Genomic DNA, 10,602 nt, shown 5'->3' on the forward strand with positions numbered 1-10,602 from the left:
CTCTTTCCCGAACGGCGAGGTTCTGCTTGGAGACGACAGAGAGAACAGGACGGAACAGGATGCGAAACCGAGCAACCCGCAAAATGGCGAAGTAACCGGAAGTCTTTCCTCCAGCTCGACAGAGGGCGACACAAGCGGCGCAAAGAATCCCCAACGGGAAGACGTTGCTCGTGAAAGAGACGACGAGAACGTAGACTCTAAGAGACCGTCGCCTGATCGACTAAGCGAAAATGTCGATGTACACAGGTCGGACAACTCGCTAGACAAACGGAGCGTGAAAGATGAACAGGATGCGAAAACGGACACTCGACAGTTCGAGGTTGAGAAGAGCTTCCCGTGGCTACGGATAAATCCCAGTGACAAGAATCTCTCGAAACAGATGTTCCTCTACCTGACTTACAAAGAACTGAAACGCAATATCGTGGATTTGGACAGGAGGGAAATGCACGCTCGCAATAAGCAGTATTGGGACGAGGCCTTGCGGCTGAGGGACATGAGGAACAAGTTGGAGCTGATTCGCGAGAGGAAACTGTATAATATGGAACTTTTAGACCTGGACGAAAAGTCGAGGCAGTTGGGACTGGACAATATCGACAAGAGAGAAGCGGAACTCGTCGAACGAGAGAAGATCTGCATGGATTCAACGATGTACAGGTGAGATTTACGAATGAAAATATTGGAATTATTTTATATGCACGTCATCAAGGACGTTACGTACGAATCGATAAATATTGATCTGCCAGTTAGTTTGCTTTGATACCAAACCTAGGTATCTTTATCTTTAGGATCTTCATTTCTCTTTTCTGTCACGCTTCTTTCGAGATTCGCACATTACCTGCTTCGAATGATCGTGCTAGGTTTAATGGCACCGTGATGACGTTTTATGTTCGTTTAACGAATCGACGAATCATCATCGGACCTGTCGCAATACCGGCATGTGACCGTGAGCAATGTTAAGGGTCTAGGACGACGAATGGCAGCTCCTGCTTCTCGAATTAGTCGAGATACGTGGATGTTGCAACCGAAAGTAGTGAGTCATTCATGTCTCTCGGTATACGTTACCCTCTTACACGCGTCGAGTGTTTCGTAAATACGTGCCAAGACATTCGTCATCCTGCACGCCCTACATCGTTCCTCGATAGATCGCAAATAGGATTGCGGTCCACGATCGAATCTCTGAGAAGTTCAGTTGCCTCCGCATTCCTCTTCATTTCCTCTCACAGGCCGAGTTTGATCTTCCACGTGAGACGAGTGGTTTCGAATTTTAAGGGTCGAGTGACACACGCTAGAATATTTTTATCGCAATTTTTCTTTTCATTGATCTCCCTCCCTTTTTAACGTCGTTTGCAGCGAAGACGCCAAGGCTATGTGGATAAAGTGGATGTACGAAGACGACAGGTCCGTGATCAAGGATGCTCTGCTGCAAAGGGAGAAGCTGATGTACAGATTGGAGAAAGAATGGCAGAACCTCGCGATGCGCGAGAAAGAAAGGATCTCGCGATCGTACCAGAGCGTATTGAACGATTCTGCTTTGCAAGAAGAGCACAAATTGTCCGCTGCTATTAACGCGACTAGAACGAAATCTGTCACGAGTTCCTTAAAATAGGCTGTAAACGAAATATCGACAATTCGTGAGCTTGATTTCGCTATGCCAAGCTTGACGATCGTGTGTATTTTGATGTCCGTAGTACGCTATTTTCCAACGGCACTAAATGCTGTTGATTCACCAAGAAAATTTAGAGGAATATTCTACTAGTGATAAAATATAATTGAAAAAATAAAAAAAAAAAAAGGATTAAAGAAATATGTTTAACGGTTAGCAGCTGTTAGACGTTATTAAAGACTGATTGTATTTCGATTAAATCGGTGCTTGATTTGAAAAAGGAATAAATTCTACCAGATTAATTGTATTTTTTAATATTTTAGATACTTGTTCGCATAATTAAACGTACTCGTGTTTGTATCGACGATATAACGATATTGTTGTTATCTATTATTGATTTTTCCATTCACCGTCGTTTGCGTTTTATTTAATTATATCACAAATGTTTATAACGATATTTTATTAATGAGATTACTGTATGTTATATTATTAACTTGGAAATAAAATGACCACGTTGAACGTAAGGCTTTATACGGGTTAATTCTCTTTTTCCTCTTTTTAATATTTTCGAAACGGAAAGTATAAATTCGATCGTCTGTAGGTATGTAAGAAATGTAAAGGAACGAATTTCAAATTTGCCGCGGAAGATCATACGCCGATAAAATTTGAAATCATTTTCCGTATAGTACGCAAGATGGCGTGGCGAGGCTGCCAGTCGATCCGCGGAAATGGCGCGCAGTGCTCGTGCTCGTCGTTGTAAAATCGTATTTATTTATAATTATCGCGTTGTCAAGATTCGTGCAAGTGGTAATTAGTGTACGAAGCATTGAAAACACAGGGAGAAGGACTGTTCGTATGCAAGCATCCATTCTTACGTACTTTGCGTACTTCCTACGACACTTCGACCGGTGAGCATATCAGTAATAATTTCCCCTTATATTTAACACAAGGTTTTCTTCGTGTATCGCGTATGAGGAAGGTTAACGTAATATAATTCGCGATTAGCGTAATTATCGCGAAAAGAATCTATTACGTGGGAGAATATTACACGTTGTAAACGAGGATAATCGGATACTTGTATTAAACATACGTACTACAACGTGCTCTTTCATTTCCTTGTTGATAAACGTGTAACCTAGAAAACGACGTGTTATCGTCTTGATCGTGGGAATACCGTTTCCCAAAGTCACAGTGTCTCGGGTGCTTCGCGAATGCTATATATACATCAACAAATATTCTCGATACCGCGAATCGGAGTGGAACGTATTTTTCCATTACCACGTGCGTTTAGTCACGAGTCATGACAAACAAATCGAGGGTAGCAGCGTTAGCGGTCTGTTATTGTTTCTACTCGGCTGTGTTAATTAAGGGGCCACCTCTCTCTCTCGTCTGGACGCTGGGGCGAAAGAATTTCCAAGGAATTCGCGGTAGCATAAGCTAGGTGGTCGCCATTAATCCTCGCGTATACCCCGTGACAACGACCAAATTAGTCGGCCTATCCGTCAAAAAGAGCATTTCCGTGGTAGGCGTGCATTATATCCGCCGCGGACGGAGCGCCACATGGTACTTCGCGCGCAGACACGCCTGCGCATTCACCTTCCAAGTGCACCACGGAAATCTGTCCACATATACAGTGTTATTTAAGCATTAGCGCGTTCATACCGGTTTCCTTTCTCGATTACGCGAAAACTAAAATAGTCGTTTACGATTCGAACGATTAAAATAATCCATCGACGCGATATTTATTAATTCCCGGGCACGTTCTACTGGAAATTCTCTTCGGAAACTTTCAATTGGAAAATAACGCGACGAGTGTAATAGTTCGAAGAATTCGACACGCGGTAAATGACCGATTCGCGGTACGAAAAAGGGGACCGATCGACTTTCGTAATTTTTGCTCGCATGAAAAAGTATAAAATGGCGCCGGGTATTCGTAGCCGAATTAAACGAAAAACCACAGTGCAAAAAAGGCAGCTGTTGCCGGCTACCGTGCAATATCGTTCTTCCGAATTACCGCGGAGCAAAAACTCGGCAATGCGAGTGCGAAAAGGGACTGGGGCCCGCGAGGGGGGTAAATCCCGGTTCGATTCGCGGGCAATATGGACCAAGTCCGGCAAACTACTCGCGTTGCCGCGTGTCTTTAACGACCGTGGAAGATGCATCCGAGTGGTGTATTTCAGCGGGCCATCGTTGTCGAATTTTCGTGTTAACGTTTAAATCACACCCACACTGTACATCCGGGCGCAGGCTAGGCCGAGTGCAAGGGACACGGCGAGCAAGAGACACGGAAAGAGAGAGAGAGAGAGAGAGAGAGAGAAAGAGAGAAAGAAATATAGTTTGTAATACGTGTATCGTGCGTGCAATGGCCCGTGAAAGCTGACTGTCTGCTCGGCACCCAGGAGAAGAGGGATGCAGCCACGCCAGCTATGTTAATTAAACGCGTTTCTAGCCCCCGCATAGGAAATCAGAGAAAAAAGGAGATGAGACGAGCGATGCTCGAGGAGATGGGGCAACGCGAAAGAGGGTGCCGGCTAATAACACGTCCCGTACGACGAACGCACGCCACACGCCCGTCTTCTTCTTCTTCTTCCACCTCCTCCTCCTCCACCTTCTTCTCCACCGCCTCCCTTCCCCTCCTCCACCTCTTTCTCCGCCTGCTTCTCCTTTTCTTCTTCTTCCTCTCTTCTCCTCCTCTTCTTCCTCTTCTTCTTCTTCTTCTTCTTCTTCTTCTTCTTCTTCTTCTTTCGCTATTCTTTTTTCTTTTCGTCTTCGTCCCTCGCTTGTCTTCTCGATGCTAGAATGTCGTAAGAGCCCAGCCAACTGTCGACCGACTACGTTTCTCGATATTTCGCGAGCTGGAAAAAATTGCAAAGTACTCGCGAGATTGCTCGAAAGCTGCTCCCTTTTACCTCTCTCATCTCGCGCTCTGTTTCGGGGTAGGAAAAATTCGGGGTATAAAGGCGACCTTTAGAGGCAATCTCCGTGGTCGACAGGAATTTTCCCTGCACGCGGAATCTCTCTTCCTAGCCCGAGATTCGCGCGGAAAGACAACGATGACGGCTAAAAATTTCGCGGATTTCCCTGACGAATAATTTCAATTACCCCCGCGGTGAATCTCGTGGCACGAGAAGGGAAACGAGGATAGGATCGCGTTGCAGGACCGATTAGTCGAACTCTCGCGATAAGAGTATGACGGTTACTCGGAAATTACGTTGGTCACGGGTTGACGAGTACGACGTGGAAGGGCGAAAAAAATTGGGAAAGGGAAGGAAAACGGTGGCGACTAGGAGAAAGCCGAAGGAGAAAAAAGAAATGGTTTAAAGGGCCGGCTAAAGTTACACCGGCGACAAATTAGTCGGCCAATAGCGGGCCCGAGGGGTTGCCCGGGTTTCACGGAAACGCATACACGGACCACGTGGCTGAAGGGAAGCAACGAAGACAGCATATGTCTGACAAGCGCTTAATCATCGGGGAGAATTTTCCGTCGACGTCGGATTAGCCTTGGTCGAGGATCGGTTCGACTCGCGACACCTCGCTCTCGCACCCTTTGCTACCCTCCGCGGGCGCGACACCGTTGCTCCGCTAATTTCCCGTGTTTCCTCGTGCTTTTTAGAAGTTCCGGCAACTTGGACGCTTCCGAGAAGCGCCGGCCGAATGGGAACACCGTTCGCGTGCAATTAAGTATCGATTCGCGGACGCGGATAAAAAGCTGGAGGGAAAAAAAAGGTAGAGATTAAGGGGCAAATTGTGGTATAATGGTCTGGAGCATTGGAGTAAAATTTCGATCGCAATTTCGGCCACTTTAAACCCAATTTACACGCGTCCTGGCCGTGGCCATGGCAGTCGGAGAACTCGCGGAAGAGTGTAACGAAACGCGTATAAAGTTGTCGGAGCATGCACGTCGATGATGCGTTAATATTTTCTTTTTTCCTGCCCCCTCCCCCTCCCCGGTCACCGTTTGTTCCTCTTTTTCTCGCCGGCCCCCTGCCCCTCTCGCCCTGCCGGTTAATACGCACGCCGGGGGAAAATTGATTCGATTATTCACGACGAAACGAAGTGAACACCGGCGGTATTATGTAAATTTTTGTTCATTCGATGTTTCTGCCCGGAAAGTTCATTATACGCTCTATGAAACTTGGCCGAAATGCGAACAATAAATCGCGATTATTGGCCGCGGTATTAAATAACCGTTAAATAAAATAATATATCATAATCGGTGTTTACGCGGTTCCTAGTACTCGGCGGATTTTAATCGCGTTATCGATCCGATAATTGAATACGATAAACGAATCCGACGAAATCGATAGAAAACGACAGAGGACGGGGGGTTGCCGGTGCCTTTGAACGTCGGCTCGGTACGTTCGTTATTCTCCCGAACGACGAAATCTCTCCGTCGACCATGACGTGCGCACGGGGTCGAAAGGGGGCGAAAGAGGGCGAAAGAGGGCGTCGCGACGAGGTTTCGTTGATCCGCAGCGGGAACGCGACGCGTACGTTTTTCCGCGATACCGTAACAACGAAGCAGTTTTGTTCGGAAGTTGGCGGACCGTTGCCAAGACCGAAGCCCCGATGATAAATCTTCGCAGGGAAACTTTGTACGCGCGTCGAGTTCCGCGGTAAATTTATTCCCTTCGTTATCGCCAACTTTCGCGTCGGCCTTGAACGTTCGTTGCATCCTTTTTGACCGCGAAACTGGGACTGAAAACCGTCCATGCGGGTTTCGCGCGGAACCTGTCGAAAAATCCGCGCCATCGCGCGGAATTCCGCCGTCGAGGGCTTTGCAGACGCGGACCTCGAGAATCACGCGAGAACCAACCCCGTTTCAACCCCTTCGGCCGGTTTCCAACGCGAAACGAACTCGGCGTCCTGATTTTTTAATCTTCCTTTCGGCGGCGATAACTTGACAGAGCGGCGAGGTGGAAAGGAGCAGACGGGAGGGGAAACGGCTCTTTCTGTCTGTTGCCGCGAAACGATTTTCTCACGGCGTTCGTGCCGTGATAATTAAAGCGTGTCTTTGAGGACGGAACGGAACGGAACGGAATGGAAATGCACGCAAGGTGATTTTCGCGAAACAGTTTGCGGTCGGGCGGACCTGGCGATGCTTTTCGAAGTCAAACGAGCCGACGATTTTTTCCTCTCTCTCTTCCCACCGTTGGCTCATTATTTCCAACATCGCAGCCTCGAATCGCGATCGTTATTTTCCGGCCAACGAGCTCGAGGACGATTTCGACGAGGCTTCGATAGCTCGGTGGTCGCGCTCCCACGCGACGACGCGACACGACGCGACACGACGCGATGCGACGTGACACGACGCGACGCGACGCGACGCCGTTTTTCCGTTTCGCTCGTCCGAGGATGCCGACTAACGGACGACAGCGGAGAAAAGTCGGATTTTTTCGCGCGTGTACGAGATCGTAATTACACCTCGCGAGCATAGGGGACATTAATTGCAGGGATTATGATTAATCGCCGCATCGATAATGATTCATTGTCGCATCTAACGATACTCACCGGTAACGTCTTTCTCAGCGGAAAGCTATAATTACGGTGGAAGGACGGTGACCCGCGATTTCGAGGCTCTTTTCACTTTCCAGATAAAAGACCTGTCCCGCTCGCGCCGGCTGAATTATCCCGACGAAAGGGTTGCCCGATTACGCAATTTTCTACGTAAGAACGGAAATCAGGCGGTAGCCGTCTCTGGAATTTCCACGGAAGCCCCCCGTCCATCGTTGTTTCTCCGGTGTTCTTCGATGACGAAATCGTTGGACGTTGGACGTTGGTGCGTCGAATCGATATCGTTCGCACCGTATACGGAGGAAAGTTGCCGCGAGTCGGCATCCGGTTCGATGCAAAAACCGCGTGGAAGAGGAAATATCTGCATCGATACGCGCGAAGTTTACGCGAAGCTACGTTCCAGGGGGGCTAGCCGGTACGCGATCGGAGAGGCGGCGCGCGCGGAAACGCGGTACGTGCAATCTCATCGAGTAAAATCGTCGGAAAGCCCCCGTGCATAGGGAGGAGTAACGGTGGTTGGTCAAAGAAAATATATTTATAAAATTCATGGCAGACGTCTGGCTCCGGTTAATCGGTTTCCCGAGGACGTTGATCAATTTCGCCTAGAAAGAGCGAAGCGGGGAGATACGCGCCCTGCGCAACTTCTCTATCGCACCTTCGCCCTCTTCATCATCGCCTCTGTCCTGCACCCCCTTCGGCACGGCCGATCTCTTTCCCATTCGGGCAGAACTCTGGTAGCTTCCGCCGTTCCGAGATACTCGCCGCATTCCCGCCTCCGCTTCGGCCCCGATCCCCACGTCAATGCCGCGCCACCTCCACCTTTTCTCTCTCCGGCCTGCTCTTTCTGCTAAAGACACGCAAAGTGAGCGCTGGGTCTCTCTGTGCCCGTGTGCAGAACCACGCGCTTCTCTCCTCTATCCTACCTGCGGCGCAATATCGGCCCGCGTGCATGCATACGCGCGAGGAACGATAGATAGAAGCGGACGGCGAGATAGGAACGCGGAGGGTAACGGAGAGACGGAGCGTGGCGGCATAATGTACGCGTATACGGATGCAGCGTTGCGCGCGTACGTATACGCGTATTTTATATACCTATATAAATATATACATAAATATATATATAACACGCGTTGCGTCGTATTTACGCGTACACGCGTACCCGTGTGCGTATGTGCATAGGCGTACGCGTTTTCTTCCCTCACTCCCGCGAGCCTGTTATGTAGAAAAATAAGTACACGGAGCCACCTAGGCACCCAGCGTGAAGAACAGAGGGAGAAACAGAGAAAAAGGGACGCGGCGCGGATGGAAGGAAGAAAGAACGAGAGACCGGAGTCCTGCACTCTCGGCCCGTTCACCACCTCTCTCTCGGTGTGTCCTCTGCCGTGGTTCATCCGTGTGTTCGCGTGTACCTACGTGTTTCACGTTAGTGGCCCGTACGCTCGTCTTCGTCGCCCGGCTCGCGCCTCTGTCTGCGTGCACGTACATTAGGTACCTGCACGTATATATAGGTACCTATCTATAGGTACCAAATGGTAAATGAGAGGGTAGACGCGAGGTCCGGACGCCCGCAGCTAGCGGCGACCCAAAGCTTCGTCTACCGCGGGGCTGTATGTGCCACCACACGTACCGGGTGATCCCAAAGTTCCCGCTTTTTATCGCTCGCCGTTCTCCGCCGCGATCCTCGCGATCGTCTTCCCGCTGTCGATTTCTCCGTCCACCGATCGAGAAGTTAAACGTCCGCCGCGTCGCGTCGAGGGGTGCAAAACGCTGGCCACGAATATCGCGTCGGTCCAAGAAATTTCCAGGATCTTTCGTTAATTTCCTAGCCCCGCGAATCCGCTTCTTCCCCGAATTCGTACGAGAAGTCGGGAAAATTGCAGGGGGATATTTTCCTAGCCTTTCCGCCAGGCTGATCGATCTCTTCTTTCCAATCCAATCTCCCTTGGACGGTAAATTAATTCCGCGTAATAATAATATCCACCCGGTCGAATTTATTCGCGCGAATGTTTTAATGGGTGGTCGGGAAATATTTTCTGGACCGATTCGTAAAGCCGTTCGAATCGATGGTTTATCGGCCGGCGTGAAACGTTTTCGAAGGCGGTGGATGAAAAAAGGGGGCAAAGGGGGGCAAAATGGGAGACAACGATGGTAGAGAAAGGGAGAGGTTGAGAGAGACGGAAAGAGAGAGACGCAGGAAATGTTGTAAAGTTCAGTCCTCGTTGTGCATCGCAGTCAGAGATGAAAAATTTTCTATATCGCCAACTATTATCGTTGCTTTAACCGTATTCGCCCGGCGCGCTTTTTCAATCGCGCCGCCGGCTGTTGAGTGTATTTTGTTCGCAAATCGGAATGAAGCGATGGTCCTGGGAGGGTGGCTGGGCGTGGGGTGGCCGGGGTGGGAGAAAAATTGCTACGGTTGCACGAAATTTCATATTTTCCCGCCGTACAATAGGCGATAATTCAGGAGCGGAGCGAAAGGTGCATCGCGTGATAACGATAACGCGATAACTCGAGGAAAATGGAGCAGAAAGTGCATTTTAAAAAAGTCATGTACTGGGTGAACGGGAATTACCCCGGCGATTACGCGGAATCGCGGAAAAACCGTGGCTACGCACGCGTGTCGTCGTTCGCGCGTACACGCGGCGCGTATCGAACGTTTCGAGTTTGGCAAACGATTCGAACGTCTATCGAGAGTCGCACGAGTGGAACGTGGGCGTCGATGTTTGCGAAGTCGTATACATTCGAGACGAAGCCCCGGAAAATTTCTCTCGGCAATCGGCATTGTCGCCATTCCGCACGCACACGCGAGCCTGCCTAGGGGTGTCCTCGAGCGGCCAATGAAACCGTTGTCGAAGCTGTAAGACGTAATCTGATCGACCGATCTTCGGAATCGCCCTGGCGATTCGAATTGATTAACTTCTCCTACCGGTCTCCGATCCGCTGTTACACGTTACGGCAAAACGCGCTTGTCACCGCGTCCAATGCGCCTTGCTCCTGTGACATTCGCTGCACACGCGATCAAACGTGCTGCGTCCCGTTATTTCTTAAATTCGTATTACAACGTTTACGTTATCAACGCGAACGTTTCAAATTTTGCGAACCGGTCATTAAAATCGAAGAATGGCCGTCACGGTGGTTTGTGAGTGGGAATTAAAACGATTCCGCCGCGAGCGGCTAATCGCGAAACTTGCACCACCCGTTGCATCCGTTTTCCTTTTGTTACCTCGGCAAAAGACGCGTGCGTATCGCGGTAACGATGACTCGAGTCCTTCGGCTGGTTCCTTCGGCAGGACGTTGCCTAGAAAGATGCTTTTTCTCGAAGCGGACGGTGATTAGCGCGAACTCGTCACTCGACCGCTCGGCTGTGACGTGCTCGCACGTGCACCTCGATTTCGCGTTCCCGGCTATTCTCCAGCGTCCCTGACTCGGAGAGCCTTTGACGTTCCAGAATCCGAAACAATTAACGGCGAATAATAAACTCGCCG

General features: G+C 49.6%; 1 protein-coding gene across 1 annotated transcript; it reads left to right on the forward strand.

Annotated features, from left to right (window-relative positions):
* Positions 1-4: 4 nt before the first annotated feature.
* On the forward strand, positions 5-1,688 carry LOC108552466 (uncharacterized; the record flags this gene model as incomplete). Its single annotated transcript, XM_017907028.1, has 2 exons — positions 5-654; positions 1,351-1,688. Coding segments are annotated over 2 exons (906 nt in total), but the record flags the coding sequence as incomplete, so codon positions are not given.
* Positions 1,689-10,602: the final 8,914 nt, after the last annotated feature.

This window comes from Eufriesea mexicana, unplaced genomic scaffold, assembly GCF_001483705.2.
Source record: "Eufriesea mexicana isolate 0111107269 unplaced genomic scaffold, ASM148370v2 scaffold6846, whole genome shotgun sequence".
NCBI classification, from domain to species: domain Eukaryota; kingdom Metazoa; phylum Arthropoda; class Insecta; order Hymenoptera; family Apidae; genus Eufriesea; species Eufriesea mexicana.